The 17,432-nt window shown below is 38.0% G+C and overlaps 1 protein-coding gene across 4 annotated transcripts in view; it reads left to right on the forward strand.

Moving 5' to 3' along the window:
- Positions 1-17,432, forward strand: part of LOC131426185 (uncharacterized) — a 135,371-nt gene that overhangs the window by 36,890 nt on the left and 81,049 nt on the right. Inside the window, exon 2 of one of the 4 annotated variants that reach the window (XM_058588716.1) lies at positions 1,373-2,139. The exons of 2 other annotated variants lie outside the window; for them this stretch is intronic. In XM_058588716.1, the coding sequence (XP_058444699.1) occupies positions 1,544-2,139 (596 nt within the window). In that variant the 5' untranslated portion in view covers positions 1,373-1,543. Of the gene's footprint in view, positions 1-1,362; positions 2,140-17,432 lie in introns of those variants that run through there. One more of the 4 variants, XM_058588717.1, reaches the window with a different exon arrangement.

Raw genomic sequence — 17,432 nt, forward strand, 5'->3', positions numbered from 1 at the left:
CGACAAAAGATGCACTCCAAAAATCAGAAATTCCATTTAACGAATCTCGGAAAACAGTATATGAATTACTGAGCAATTAGCAAAACTGTGCGATGCTGATCTGTTTCTGTTGATTACTATGTCAAGCTCGAGAATTTGGTTTAAATGTGTATTCATTTTTACCCTAAAAAGGACTACGTTAAACGTCGAAACGTTGAATTGCTGCGCAAAGCGAATATATCTATACAGAAAATCACAAATAGTTATGCTTGAAATAGTGTGCAGCATCTACCAAGTGAATGATATTGCTCTAAACTGATTTCACGACAGTAGACACCAACTCCAGTTGCTACCCTTGAATAAAGAATCGCCCTTGTTACGAACTATGTGTTCATCAGTCGTCGTGCCAATCTTCCAAACAACCATTCCTAATGAGTATATTTCATTTCACATTTAGTCCTGAAAAGAAAACTATTTGTGAGACTTATGTCACTAGGAGCTAGTAAATACTCATACCAATGCTTTTTGTTTAAGAAACATTTGCAGTGATTCAATATTCCACAGAGTGCCTCTAAAGGATGCATTAATGCATTATTATTTCAAACATCGTTTCTGAAAGAATCGTTTTCACATGGTTCATTCAATTCTGAACTAATGTTTGAACAACTAATTCGTTCTACAAATCTGTGCTCTTTTAACCTGTTGTTTAGCAAGTTAATGCTTTCTAGTGAACGTAGTTCGAAACCGCGATTTTGCGCGTCTCTAACATATTTCATCAACTAAGTTTCGTTAGTGCATTACACAACCGAATCCATTAGCACTCATAACATTCGGAAAATCACGGAAAATGACACCACCGGTTCTGTCGGTCCCTGGCCAAAGATCTGTCAGTCATACAACCATCATCGCCCCCCGTTGAAGAGTTGAAATAATTGTTCAGTTTTATTTTTGCAATATTCATCAACCTGTGGCAGAAGGCCGTAAGTTTCGCTGGTGGCTTCGCTCTATTCATTATGGGTTACAGGAAAATTAGACTCTCTCAGAAAGCAGAAAATAAAGTATTTAGTTTCAAATCGTTCATGTAACCACCGTCTTGCCGGGTAGGCTTTTTTATAATCACAGTAAATTAAATCAGCCACGCTAGTTTAGAGCTCTAATTGCCCTTAATGCATCTCAGCTTTCGCCTGTTTCACCAAACTTACGGTTACGAATCAAATATCAAGCCATCGGATGACAGATTCTTTCACACATGCTGAGAGCTTGGTTTGTCATCTGGGGGTGGTGGTGGTGGGAGTCTACGGAGCTTATGGTCTCACTTTTCTACGGTAGTGTTTCGAGATCATGATATGAATGAAGTCTTCTGCAAAGGGACTCCAATTCAACTTTGTTTCAGTGTTAATTTGATATACCACAGTGACAAACTCGTGTCATCATGAGCCGCGCTCATGAAGTGATCCGCTGAAGAAACCGCCCTAATAGACATTGAAAACGAACGCAAAGTGCAAACAGGACACCGGTAATTGCGACGGTCGCCAAAATTGCAATCATCAACAACATCCTGAGTATGCTATCGCGCCGAAAGAAGAAAAATAAACAGCTGGAAGAAATGTTGGAACGGGATAAAAGTGATTCCGATTCGTACGAGGAGTTCGAGTACCTTCGGAACGAGATCCACGAGGGGAAAACTTCCACGCCGTTCGGCCGAAGCAGCATCGGCAGCAGCAGCAACAATAGTCACTCGAAGAGCCGCCCCCCGAGTCCAGGAAGTAGCAGCGTTACGGTTTCTGGGAAAAGTGCTTCGGGGGCCGATGTGAAATGTTCGAGCATCACCTACAGCAGGTGTGAAAAGCTAAACAATGGCGGTGGTGCTGGTCTTGGCGATAGTCAACCGAAGCCACCCGGTGCAATAATGGGAACCGTGGGTCGGAGAGTGCCGTGTCTGTCTTCCGGGGGTAGCTTGAAAAGTCGATGCTCGGAAAAGCTAAAGCTGAACGCGGAATGTGACGGCGACGGCGGCGGCGGCGGCGGTAAAATGGTACCGTCCGCGGCGGTGTCTGTCATGGATCCGGACGATCCGGACGAAATCGACGGTTACTGTGCGGTGGAGGTACGGAATAGCGATCTGGACGGGACCAGAAGTACGGAGATCAACTTGATAAGGTAGGTGCTGTGCCGGGCGAGGGGAGAGAGAATTTATTTTTTTCGTTTCCATTTGTTCCGCGTATTTATGACATGATACGGATACTGAATTGTTTTATACCGCACTTTGAATTGTTGTAACAACTCAATCCCATGGTTTTACAAATACCGTATGAGCTTGCAATACTTCGCGATGAATATCTCATAAACGAACATGTTAGATATATTTTACAGATTTTACGATTGTGGATCCTCTTTACTCATGTAACTATTTATTTACCCAATGAGATAAGCCTGGTTGTATGAGAACAAGTTGTAATTCAATGCTTTGTGAATATCAGATCTAAATTTAGCAGTTTCAGTTCGAGTACGGTAAATAAGAAAACGGGCCGTAAAGATGGCGCTAGTGCTGTTGAAGAGAGTAAATGGGCGCCATGAATCACCAGAGCAGTCTTGAATCTTTTTTATTTCCAAATACTTTTAATCGAAAAGATTACTACCTTTGAGCAGTTCCAGAAATGTGTAACAGGTCATCAGACCTCAATGAATTTATTGGAAAAAGATACGCTCAGAGACGGGACTCGAACCTGCGTTCTTATGCATTCCGTGCATACGCGCTATCATTTCACCACTCTGAATCTTGTTTTAGTCACTCTAAAACGCCAGTCAGACACAGTAGAACGTACATCGAACATGGTCTACATCCTGGCGGTCACCCGATCGATACCTTACATCCAAACATCTTCTCTGTCCATCAAACACTAGTCCTCTCGCTTTATACCTATTTCTCCGACCAAGCATTGAGTAGGAGAGTGTAATTATAATCGCTTGTCACCTACTAGTTTAAGAGCTTAGATTGTTTGCAAATGATAAAATTGAGAATTGAATTCTTTCATAATAATTGTTTTTTAACCCTTTCCACATTTTTTTTTGTATAGTGAAGTTTTTAAAATATATCCTTTCACTGGAAGTAAATGATGATGATTTCAAAGTTACTTAAAGTATCAATTTGAGATACAAATAACCTCAAGATATAAACCCAGACAAATAAAACGATTTAGTTTTATTATGATAATAATGAAACGCTGCAAAATTCCTCAATTTTGTTTTTATTGTTTATTGTATTGTTACAATTTGATGCAAATGATAATTGAAATAAAGCGAATTGGTACTACATAACGATTTATTGCTCTTGTTACACTTAGTTTGATCAACCCGTGTAAGTTTCTAGCCATTAGGTTAGATTACATGATTATTGTTTGGATCAATAATAGCAGTCATAGGCTAATGCTGAGCTAATGTAAAAAGAATGATGTTTAATATATTCAATCGAACACGCTGTGCAGCAGACAGCAGAAAATTGCACCGACACACAACACAATGCAAAAGCGACAATCCAGCAAGTGAACGCATCGTACTTTACAATCCAGTCAACAACTCACTGGACGAGCTACTTGCTTTATTCACAGGCAAGCACCTACTAAGCAAAGTAATGTTATACAGCATATATTTATAGATTGGTTACTCTTTGTGCGAAACTTGTTACTGCTACTGCTAAGGAAATTCGTGGTGTAAGCAACAATCGAAACAGTCGGCCGAGAGTGCGAGAGAAATCAAACCGATGACATCATGATGGTATGCTGTGATTGGTTCGTCAAAACATAGGACGACTCAAACCAATTCTTCAAAAGTATGCTATTAAAATACTGGAACGACGTTGCCATACATGTTCAAGCTAAATGTTTCCAAATCGATTGGTAGTTAAATTATCTAAATCCATCAACAAGTGACTAAGTTGAAAATTATGACAGAAAAAGGTTACGCGGCTATTTTTGAAACTTCTTATTGACACCTGACCTTGTATAGTGAACAGCAAGGCATATTTAATGCCAAAATGTTGTCAAAATAATCGAATTGAGCACTACAAAAGAACACTGACTGTAAAACGTCTCTTCAATTTCTGTACAATATTTTTATTAATAAACTTTGAAATTAAAAATCGACATACGTTGTTCATTTGATAAGTGTGAATTAGAAAGTAAAAAGATATAGCTAAACATGGTCCAAGTGTCAAAAATTTTAAAAATTTGCCAAAACAAAAAAAAGTACTGGTGTGTAATATCAGAGACATAACTGGATGTCGTGAATACGAATAAAACTGACACGATTTCTTTACACTTTCGAATTCGCATTGATAGTTGATCGATTGTGTGAATTGTGAAACTTTCCCCCTTTTCACTATAAAAATTTTAAACGATTTTTGACGTCGATTATCTCATTTCGGATTTGCATATTTCATTGAAAGAAACTATCAAGATGCTGTACAGGATTCATTTCTGCCTTTTGGAAAAACCAAATTGTGGAATTCTCTACACGGGCAAAATTCCGATTCTAGAAATGAGCAAAACGAATCATGATTTGGGGAAAATAATATATTTTCATGTTATGATAATACACCATGAATAAAATTTTTCGCATCATGATCCATTCGGACTGATTTCGGAAATTTAAAACATAACGCACTTGAAGTTGTTGGGTATAACTTCAGGCGTGTTTCTGCTAGGATGGTAATTTTTGAAACATAAATTCAGGCGTTATGTGTGATTTTTGCAACGATGGTCATTTTTGCAATATATATTCAGTGAAAAGCACGACGAACTATGTTTAATTTTCTGTCAACCGGTGGGTAAAACTACACGATTATTAAATGAACATGCTTCAGGATCAAGTAAACATTTTCGGTAGGTCTTGCTTTTCAATGTCTACCTTTTGCTGTACCATTAATCTACTAAGCAATCTATCACATCACTTGAGGCAGAGGGTTCAAAGTGATATCCGGGTAGGAAATTAGAGTTACGAGCTTTGAAAGAAATGCATTCTTCAAATAACGCATTTTCGAACCATGATTAATTTTCATGGGAGAAGAGTTATTGCTCATGATTTCATGCTAAGTCAAAATGATTGGTTTCATAATTTTCTAATCATAACAGCAGTAACGGATTTCTTTCCGTGTACGATATTTAGCATAGTTCGGAACATTTATCTCGAACGATTTTTGCACAGCGAAAAGTGCACGAAGCAAATCAAATTATTTTGGATTTTCACTAAACTGATGATTTCTACCTTTGATTTGCAAAGAAGTAATCTTAATAGTTCTTTAGATAACATTTAGAGTCATTAGAACGGCTGATTTTCTTGTTTTCTTTCTCTCCAATGCAAACCACCAGCAGCTGATGCAATCGTTCTTGCTTGAATTCAAACTAGCAGTTGAAGATATGTGCCTGTCGCAGTGTCAAATGATGCGAACCTGGTTTAAAGCGTCTTCTCGCCTTGACGACCGGAAGGCAAATGAGAACTACGACCTGAGCGTTTGAGGTTTTTAACCACGCAGAAGGTGCACTCTCCGATGCCGCTGGTTGAATGCGTCTTTTCGTCCCGACATCTGCTTCCATCCAACGCACAAGAAGAAATGATCGATTTTCGACCACGGTTCCCCTGTTATAACGTTCAGTTGAAGATATGTGCCTGACTACCTCAAAATCGTCGTCCTTGCGCGTAAAAGCCAAGTAAAAGTAAAGAGTAAGCACTAATAATGACAGTAAAATAGCTTTTTATGAGCATCAATCACGCCTTATAGCTCTATATCAGCAATCTTATAGCTCAACTGTTGTAAATAAATTGGAATTCAGCTTTCAGAGCAGCCGCATGTTTTGCCAAAGTCAGTCCTAATTCTGCCTGAATAGCGATCGAAATTAGTGATTTTTATTTTTAGGCATAATGCGGCATTAGTATATGCTTATTGGTTATCTGGGTAGGGAATTTAATTTGAATCAGAGTTGAAGAAAATCGGTTCAGCGGTCTCTGAGAAAATCGAATGCATTACTCCCGAACCGGAAACTCGATCCAAGTAAAATTCAATAGCTATAAAGGACCCAGAGAGACCTTTCATTTAAATATCCGCGAAAATCGATTGCACAGGCAGGTTTTGGTTCAAAAGTCGGTTTTCACGGTGATTGCATAACCTTTCGGTATGAGAAAAGCAAGAATGGTGTAGAAAAAATCAGAAAATAACTATACACTGAAAAAATGGGAAACTTTTTCAAAAATTAGAAAAATTAACCGAAAAAATCGAAGAAAAAAAACGTCTGTTAAATTTGTTCACAATAACTTTTCATTGAACTTTGAATTTAAAATCCACATAAAGTTGCAGCTAATCCATTTTCAGATATTTTTACACGAAAGAGAATAGCTTTTCTCATAGTGACCTTCTTCTCAGGAGTAACTGTTTTCGAGATATTTAGACATAAAATGTAAAGAACTCAGGATTTTTATGAGTTTCGCCGATTCAACAAGTCTACACATGCAAGAACAGTAATTCTACATGAAACATAGAACTACTTGTAACTACACACTTAAAAAAACATTTTTAATCGAATGACATCAAATGGAAATGAAATTTAGGACCACTGACCATCAGCATATCGATACAAATTCATTTGACATTTGCTGTCATTTTCAAGGGAAGCTTCCAGAATTCATCGTCAGTTGAATAATCGTACCTAGTCGTTTGAAGTTTTGTTTGCTAAGTTTCAAGTGCCAAGTAGTATAGCTGCTTCATTGTCTTCGCTGTTGGTAGTGAGCAAGTTCGAATGAATAGAATTATAAAGTAAAGGAGTAAAGTATTAAACATGAAAACTGAAGGAGGAAACTATCAATGCATGTGTATTCTGTAATTGATATTTCTGCTATCTGGTTTGTCTTTCATCTATTATCTCGAACCAATTCGAATGTTTACATGAACCTATTGAAAGATGTATTATATTTTGTTACTTCAAGAGATCAACTGACGGTGGTTAAACTGAGCTTTGATTTGAAGAGAATCGATTGAAGAACCGTATGCTACCCGTTCGGTACGTCAGCGAACGTTGTGAGTGTCAGCGTGTGAAGGTTACTGCAGTAGACAGATCGTCAGTGTGTTTCACATTCGGTTTCAATTGAATTGAATGGAGTTTTACTGCACTGATTATGACATTTGATCAATAGAACGGTGTCGGCTGGGTGCTATCGTCTTATGCGTGAGTAGCAGATTGAAAGGGTGTGAAATGTATCTGAGTTACAGCTCATCCGACATACCAATATCTACCATAATATATTATATTATGTTTTATTATATGATATATTATAGTATATTATATTATCATATTATATTTTACTAATAAAAGTTTCATTGTATCGTGTTCCACATAACTAAATGATTAAAAATATGGGAATGGTAACATCAGGGCATTAGACGAATTTATGTCGGGACAAGAAATTGTGGATTGTAGGCTCAAGTCACTTGAAGGAAACTTGCTTTCTTCTTAAAGTTTGACACAAGTTCGACACATCCTTCTCAAACAAACTATCAGGCGGGTTCAAGCATATTTAGCGTGATGATGCCAAAATACATACCCCTCTTTCAAAAGTCTGTCTAGAGTTAAAATGATCTCTCCAACTATTCAAAATTGAGGCGTTCTATTTATATGCTATAAAGAAAGCATTTATTCCTAAGGAAAAAATGCACTAATTATACAATTCCCGAACCGAATGTTGCGCTATAAAATACCATTACGCAATCGCAAAACAATTCCGAGTACAGTTATCGATTCGGTGTAGTAACACAGATGAATCAATTATGTAAGCTAAATGTAATGATCTGTGTGGTGAAATGAGCAGTAATTTTTTCCGCACGTTTCATTCTGGACGTTTGCCGAACACTTTCGAATGAAAAAAAAAATCCTACCAGTCTAGCAGGGAAAAGAGGCAACGTGTAACAGACCTCTGTATTAACATCGTGATCATTGAAGATGAGCAAACCGTTTGGCGATTCTTTGGTACTCTCACTGTGGATGTCATCACCTTAATTGGCTACACAAAGTGCACTTGCTAGCAAGTTTGTAGCATAACCCTTTCAAGACGTAGTATTTCATTTACGAAGTATATATTCTGTATCTGAATTGTTCCAGATTCGGTTGGAAATCGTCGACTTTTGATTTTGATAACAAAAATCACATAACACAAGTTAATATTTTGTAGGATAATTAACACGGAGTTAATTATTTCAGTCGGCGATGCGCCGCGTCGCGCCGTGCTTTCTCTTCCAACAAACGTCACCCACACAACACGACAAAGAAGCCAAGACGAACGAACGGCACGGAACAACAGTCACCGTCACAGACCGCCCGCCGTCTGTCAATATCTTGTCTAAGCCTACTGTTGTTACTAGCGACTTCAACGAGAAGAGGCGAACAAAAAAAAATGATACTGCGAGCAGCAAAACTAATTGCACTATTCAACGAAAGGAAAATTTAACTACTTCTCCGATTGTGGCGGTGGGTAAACGAGCGAGGTTCGGGTGAGAGTGAAGCCATTACTAGCCCTCGATGGGATCGATTTAGTTTTAATAACCTATGAGAAATTGTTTACCGGGAGGTTGGTTTGTTGCTGTGACTCCCGTTGCAATCTTTCGGTTGCGCGAGAAAGTGGGGAGAAAAGCTAGCGAATCGAGGAAGCTTTATACTTTAAATTTTTCGCACACACCGCAACGTGAGTCAAACAATCTACTTTCTGGTCATAAATCAGTTACTAGGAATCCGTTAGTCGGTGTTTAAACGAAGTATTCGTGGACAATAAGAACAAATGTAAGGTCAAATCTCACACTTTATTTCAACATTAAGTTCCAACATGAATAATATAGTAAGGTGTGTATCGATAAGTAGTTAGCAACATTCAAACAGTTATTGCTCTGAAATGGCTTAAATTTTTGCAGCGTGTTTTGCCGTGACATGTTTGTTTACATGTCAATAACAGCTGCGCAATCGATTGGTTTCGGTACGGTTTATCGTTTCAATGATGAGTCGAATTAATCCGGAAACGCAAAAGAAAATTCTGCACACTTGGTGCTCAGAAAGTGGTGTCACGTACAACGAAATTGCAAAACGGGTGAAAGTGCACCACATCAGTGTCAAAAATATTATCGAGAAGTTCGGTAAGACCCTTTCCATGAAGGATTTGCCCCGATCCGGTAGGAAAACGGGTCCCAGCCAGCCCGGCCGGGACTTAAAATTGGTTGAGTACATCAGGAAAACCCATCGACGTCGACGCGGGATTTGGCCAAGCAGTTCAACACCAGCATCGGGATGATTCAAGGGATCAAAGTTCGGAACTCCCTGAAAACGTACAAGAAACAAAATGTGCCGAAAAAGTCCCTGGTACAGCAAGTTCAGGCCAAAACAAGAGCGCGAAAACTGTATAAACGGATTCTACAGAATAAAGACGGATGCATCCTGATCGACGACGAAACCTACGCCAAGGAAGACTCACGAGCGCTGCCCGGACCGCAATATTATACGAAATCGGTGTACCAGGACATGGACGACGCTGACACCACGGTGGCGATGGAAAAATTTGGGTAGAAGGTGTTGGTCTGGCAAGCAATTTGTACCTGTGGTTTGCGGTCGTCGATTTTCTTCACGAAGGGCACAATTAATGCCAAGGTGTACGAGGAAGAATGTTTGAAGAAGAGAATGCTGCCACTGTACAGAAAGCATAAGACTCCTCCTCTCTTCTGGCCGGATTTGGTTTCAGCCCACTACGCCAACTTCGTTCTACAGTGGTTGACAAAAAAATAATGTACAATTCTTGGAAAAGGACATCAACCCACCGAACTGCCCGGATTTTCGACCAATTGAAAGTTATTGGGCAATTGTCAAGCGGCACTTTCGGAAGGAAGGTACAGTGTCCCAGAACATGCAGAAATGACTGTGCAGAATTTAGTGAAGAATGTCAAGTCCAAAGTGCGAGCGTTTCCCAGAAACTAGAATTTTCTTCAATATAATCAGTGAAATGCATAAAAATGTAATTTTTCTACAATATATCGAAAACTGATGTCAAAATATGTTTTTTTTTTCGCTTTTTTATTCAATATTCAATGATGCTAACTACTTTTCGATACACTCCTTACTTATTATATACAAAAGTGCAAATAACTTGATAGTTCATACTTCGTTTTCAGAATTTGTTTTACTGTGTCAATATTGTGGATGTCGCACTTTTCTTTCAAATTTTTGCACTTTCCCCACCTTTCGACGCCCCGTTTTGAAACTTTGCATGCATCTTCAGTATGACAAACCTTTCGATTTCATAAATAGAGAGTGGGTATGTATTTTTAGATGAAAATTTCATAAAATTGTTATTGGGTTTCGATGAAGAAGCTCTAAATAATCGATTTACCACTCTGAAAAAGATGCACACTGAAAAGTTACAGTTAGTTGGGTGTATAACCTGCTCCACAGTGTTGGAACTGCTTTTTTCGAGTCGTCGGTATATAACATTTTACATTGAACTGTTAGGCCACCTTTCAATTCAACATGAAAAACTAAACACACGTAAAGTTAATGCCACTTTTAGTATTTGCACCAAAGTGTGCAATGTTTTTACTGACATGCCAAAATAAAACTTGTGGCCGATTTAGATAGTGATAACTTGTTGGTCGTTATTTCATATTATCAAATTTACGGCCGACTCGTAGTTTTACAAACACAACAATTTACAAATGATTTGAAATGCTTCCATTTTTTTCGGCGTTAAAAATGTCTTACCCTTCACTATACGGGGCCGGGAGTCAATTAAAAGTTTCAAAAATAGCCGCGTAACCTTTTTGCGTCATAATTTTGAACGTTAATAACTCAGTCATTTGTTGATGGATTGATATAATTTAACAATCAATCGATTCGGAAACTTTTAACTTAAACATGTATGACGACGTCGTTTCAGTATTTCAATAGCATACTATTGAAAAAATGGTTAGAATTGATCTATGTTTTCATCCACCAATCCCAGCTGACCAAATTGATGTCATTTTCTTGTTCGGCATAGGAGGCTTTGCGTCATGCATAAAAACACCGCATCATTCTGCGTAGTTCGAAGAGGAATCTATAAATATATGCTGCAAATCATTTCTTGATTTCAGTTGATGCTTGACTGCGAATGAAACAAGTAGCTCGTCCAGTGTGTGGTGATGACTAGATTGTATATGCGTTCGCTCGTTGAATTGTCGCTTTTGCTAACTCACTGTACGAGGCTGGGTGTCAATTTAAAAAAAAAATTCAAAAATAACCGCGTAACCTTTTTCTGTCATAATCTTGAACGCTTAGAACTCAGTCATTTATTGATGAATTTATATAATTTAGCTACAAATCGATTCGAAAACATTTAACTTAAACCTTCGCGGTAACGTCATTTAAGTATTTCAATTGCATACCATTGAAATATTGGATTGTGAATGATGTCAAACTCTCGTCCGATTCGCGCAGTATGAACTATAGCAGGAAAGGGAATCTATAAATAACAGTTCGGCAGAAAAGTTCGTATCGTTTAATAGAAACACACATTTTTTTTGCAAAAATTCGTTTTTATTATTCAACATAATTGCCATCAGAGGCGATACAGCGATTATAGCGATCTTCCAACTTTTCGATACCATTTTTGTAGTACGATTTGTCCTTTGCCTCAAAATAGGCCTCAGTTTCAGCGATTACCTCTTCATTGCTTCTAAATTTTTTACCAGCGAGTATTCTCTTGAGGTCTGAGAACAGGAAAAAGTCACTGGGGGCCGAATCTGGAGAATACGGTGGATGAGGGAGCAATTCGAAGCCCAATTCGTTCAATTTCAGCATGGTTTTCATCGACTTGTGAAACGGTGCATTGTCTTGATGAAACAAAACTTTTTTCTTCTTCAAATAAGGCCGTTTTTTTTAAATTTCGTCCTTCAAACGCTCTAATAACGCTATATAATAGTCACTGTTGATGGTTTTTCCCTTTTCAAGGTAGTCGGTGAAAATTATACCATGCGAATCCCAAAATACAGACGCCATAACCTTACCGGCCGATTGTTGAGTCTTTCCACGCTTTGGGTTCGGTTCATCGCGTGCAGTCCACTCAGCTGACTGTCGATTGGACTCCGGAATGAAGTGATGGAGCCTTGTTTCGTCCATTGCTATATATCGACGAAAAAAATCGGTTTTATTTCGATTTAACAGCTCCAAACACTGCTCAGAATCATCAATTCGTTGTTGTTTTTGATCGATTGAGAGCTTACGCGGCACCCATTTTGCACAAAGCTTTCTCATATCCAAATATTCGTGAATAATATGTCCAATACGTTCCTTTGATATCTTTAGGGTGTCAGCTATCTCGATCAACTTCACTTTACGGTCATTGAAAATCATTTTGTGGATTTTTTTCACGTTTTCATCGGTAACAGCCTCTTTTGGACGTCCACTGCGTTCATCGTCTTCGGTGCTCATATGACCAGTACGAAATTTTGCAAACCCGGTGCAGAGCCTGGATAACACTCATCAAGCCATTTTTTGGTATCGGCGGCACTTTTTTTCATCAAAAAGTAGTGTTTCATCAACACACGAAATTCCTTTTTTTCCATTTTTTCACAATAACAAAAGTAGCTTCACTCAAAATGCAATATCTCACAAACTAATAATCAGACAGCTGTCAAATTTATACACGTATCTTTTGAAGGTTGGTACTAACTGAAAATGGTATGGATTTAATTCTAGTGGCGCCCTCTCATAGAAACGATACGAACTTTTCAGCCGATCTGTTATATGCCCGAATACATTTCTGCTTTTGTTTACTCATGGCTTACCTTGATTCTCCGGTAACTAGCAGGCCAACTTAGAATTATCGGCGATAGATTTTACGAACCTAATTTGAAGCACTTGTATCTCTGTGATTTATTGATAAATTTTCCTAATTTAACTTGATTCGAAAAAGTTTAAAAATGTGTTAATTTGTCAACGGGTAGTTTGCATACTGAAATCTCCATTTTCATACGAACAACACGGTGGCGCGCAAATAAATTCAGTATAAAGTTGTGTTATGATCATAATTATAGATAATTCTTTGTCATTAAATGGGCTAAATACAAAGAACTATCTCTCAGCAAGAACTAACCATCAGACCCTATTATTAAACCAAACAATAATCGTGTAACCTGATTGAATAGTTAGAAATTGATTTAGTCGTATAAAGCATACTATTTTGGTCTAATCTTGTTTCCAACAATCTTATAGAAGGGATCCAGACTAAGTGTAGCAAAAATAATGCAATGAAAATCGTTATGCAGTATCGATTTGAACAAGCTGTTGTCCCATCAGGAATAAAACGCTTCAAAAGATTCGGAACTTAGTACAAATAAGTTGCACAGACTCACACATATAGAATTATTAGATCCAATAAAATACAGTATTAGAGATCAATTGAAGACAAGCTGCTCTGCGATTTTACAAGTATCATTTGAATCCTTACTAAACTCGGATTACCGCCAGTTTCAGTTAAATTATCATTTACATCAAAAGAACAAGTGTCTTATCACTACATGCGTTGTAACTATGACAGTATATTTCCAAAAAATTTCAAATGTAAAAATTTCTTGAAGGCATCAAAATAGAGTAGAATCAATTGTTCTGAATGAATCTAACTGTCATTTTGATTATTCGCCAAAAATGTAAACACTAAAAGTAGAGCAAGTTTGTAATTTGTGACTTTTAGTGTATTCATCATCATCTTTATTTTTGTATTTATTATGGGTATCTAAGAATTATTTCATTTTTAATGTAATCGTGATCGGTCGTGTCTTGCATACAACCCTCTAATTGTTTCTGTCAGTCTACAGAAAAACTCGAGAGTCGTAGTTCAAAAACGGTTTTTGAACGCTGATCGTCTGTTCAGGACCCGAGGATCCTCCTCGATTGAAAGTTTAAATTGAAGAAGTACACTGAACAAACTATCTGCATTGGTTGAAAGCAATCCATTGTGTGCATTCGTGCTGTTGCTGCCTGAGACAAGTCGAAATAAATTTGTGTCAGATTCAGTACTCTGGTGCAGAATATAGGAAATGATGGCATGATTTCGTGCGATCCGTATGTGAATGATAGAGCAGTATGTATCATTCGATTTATTATCAGGCTCGTATACTGAGTGGATCAACTACGATCAGCATCATCGTTTCCCGCATTCACTTTTTCCTATAAAAGATTTTCTCCTATTTACTTGTCAACTGTCAGCCATTCAACTTCCAATCAAATCTAACGTTTGATATCCTGATTCCGTTTAATGCCCCAAACAAGCTGTCACTGTTGTCATCGCTCTGCTACATTTCAACTGTTTGAAAGTGCTCCCGCTCCATATTTGTATGCTTCTATGGGGGTAGCCTAACTTGTTTCTTTTTTTTTCGTTGAGCGACTTATCCTCACAATTGTTTGATGTAATTGGCTTGAATATTTATCGTAATTTTTCTCACATACGCCAGTGATGAAAGCTTACGATAGATCAGCAACAATTTACTGGTCGGTCATCAAGCTCCACTCCTGTCTGTCACCGTTGTTGCATCGAGAACAACATGATACAGAAACGAGTTTCCTTTCCACTTCACTCCATTCTCCACTGGTGGAATCGCGGATGTGTGACGAAGGAAAGCAAACAAACGGTTGACACGTGCGAGCTTCCATCTCTTCCGAAGCGGTTTTATACTTTTTTTCCTTCACTGGAACTGCACGTTGCTCGATATTTGCATTACTTTCAACGCGACTAACCGCAGTTTCCTTTTTAAGCCACCCACGGGTGGTGCGGATAATCATTATTTTTTTTATTTAAAATTTTTCTTTTGCTACCTCTACTAATTTGACCTTGTAGTGTTGGGCGCAAACCAAGCGCCTCGACGGGTGGCCCAGTTTCGTTGTCCATTCGTTGGAGGAAAAAAAAGGAAACACAGTTCGAGATGGTCATATCAAATGTAGGCACACTCCTCGTAAGTATGCACGTTTCCACACACATACAGTACGGTGGTTAAGGTGCTCTTGATCTGCGGCGTGGTTAGATTTAGTTTTATTCGCAACTAACGAAAGTGATTCAGAGCGCCAACTTTATGGAAATAGGCCGACCGACGAAGACTTGCTCGGGCTGCTGGCCGCTGGCGGAAAAAAGCGAAATCCAACTAACGGGACCGGGGCTTTGCTACGAGATAGGGAAAATTTTCTCGTTCGTATGCCCAATGGTTGCAATTTAGATGTTTAGTTTAAACTTATTGAGGATACAGGAAAACGACCGACCGACCGACCGCCGTGAGCATTGTGAATAATAGATATGAAAGCGTACTCTGAGTCAGGTTTACTCTGATTAGTTACTGCAGAAAGTAGAAACACTTGGGTTACTTTAGGGAAATGATCCCGTCAATAACAGTTGACATTTGAATCGAAACCTCCATTCCGGGCCACCGGGCGAACACAAGAATGCACATGTCATTCGATATCACTGGCGCTCGATCTTGAATTCGGCCAACATCGCGATCGGATCGAACTGATGCAATGTGGCCACCAACCGGATGGTGAAGATCTAGATGAAAGATAAATGGCTATCTTGGATAGAGCATCTAACACAATGCATGTGTACATATTATTTTCTTCTTTTAAAACTTTCACATTGTACTTCAATCTGTTTGGATAGGCTTCGATTTTAAGTTTCCTACTCAATTTGCGCGAAACAAATCGGTTGCAACGAATAAACTAAGCTAAATGTAGATGTAGGTAATGGTTAACCGACGATATTCGAGTGCCGATGTCGTCTCATATAAAACATGTGTTAGAAGTAAATGGAAAATGCAATTATCTCTATCAAAGGCGAAGGTTTACGAATGCTTCTCACTATAATGTATAACAGCTCCTTATTTCAATAGTAAGTTATCACATCACTCTATAAATATGTTTATGAAGTACCAGTTTTCAAATGGCTATGTGTAAAATTTCACGACATGTCGATTAATCTGAAAAAAAAAACTTGCAGCCATTCAAGTGAAGCTACTTTTGTTATTTCAGAAACATCGGATTCAAAACAATTTCGTGTGCTAATTTATCTTTGCTTCTTGGTGAAAAAAATACAGTTGCAGCACAGCAATGGCTTCAAAAGTGTTATCCGGACTGTGCTTCATCGAAAAGAATAATTTGTTATTGTTTTGCTGAATTCAATTTCGTACAGACACCGATGATGGTGAGCGTTCTGGTTGTCCGATTGAGGTAGTTGCTCCAGAAAACAAATGAAGTCAACAAAAATAATTATATCCGTAAAGGTATCAGAAGGTAGTATGTTTACTATTAGGCATGAACATTTGACCATTAGAAAGGTTTTTTCAATGTGGGTATCGCGTTGACTCACAATCGGTCCAAAGCAAAGTTTATGGATTGTTCACCAGAAATAAATCAATTTTTTTGCGTCTATATGTAACAATGGATGAAACATGGATCCATAACTTCATTCCGAAATCCAAGCGATCATTATCTGAGTGGACTGAAACCGGTGAACCACGTCCGAAGCATCTAAAGGCACAAAAATCAGCTGGGACGGTCATGGCTTTAATATTTTGGGATACACATGGTATAATCTTAATCGACTATCTTGAGAAAGGAAAAACAATCAATTGCAATAAGGAAATAGCGTTGTTAGATAGTTTCATTACAGAAATCAATGAAGAAACAAACGTATATGTCGAAGAAAAAAACGCTGTTTCACCTAGACAATGCCCCGAAGAGTCCAGATGTGGCCCTCAGCAACTACTGGCTATTCGCTGTTCTCTATAAAATACTCGCCGGTAAGAGATTCAACTCAAATGACAAATCCTTCTACAAAGCTTGGCATCGAGATGATAGAGTAGCGTTGGAATGATTGCATTGCTCTTGAAGGAGATTACGTTGATGAATAAAATCAAATTTTGACAGAAAAAAACATTTTTTTAGACTTATTCAACGATGTGTTACGTTTGAACTTGACGATTTTTTAACGACAATCAAAATCGTAGAACAAATATTTTGATGAATTAATCAATAAGGATCTGATGTTATGTATCAGTCGATAACTTGCTAATACGAACCAAATTTTGAAGAATTTTCTATTTTTCTGTAGCCTCGACTGTTGGAAACTTCATCTCTACTCTGTAACTTCAGAACCGATAGTCGGATAAAGAAATGAATCAGGAATGAGAAGCTCCATTTTGAAAATATCGATCATCATCCCGGTACTTCCAGAATCGCAATTCAGGGATCAGTATAATCAAACCCATTTTTGACATTTTTGGTTACTTTTGTCATTTTTGGCGTATATGTATTTTTTTGTTTATTTTCCCTCATTCTTGTTCTTTTTTGACATTCTTGTCCTTATTGCAATATTAGCCATTTTCGATCGGTTTTGTCGGTTTTTTTTTTCAGTTG

The sequence above is a fragment of the Malaya genurostris genome, chromosome 1 (assembly GCF_030247185.1).
Source record: "Malaya genurostris strain Urasoe2022 chromosome 1, Malgen_1.1, whole genome shotgun sequence".
In the NCBI taxonomy this organism is placed as follows: Eukaryota; Metazoa; Arthropoda; class Insecta; order Diptera; family Culicidae; genus Malaya; species Malaya genurostris.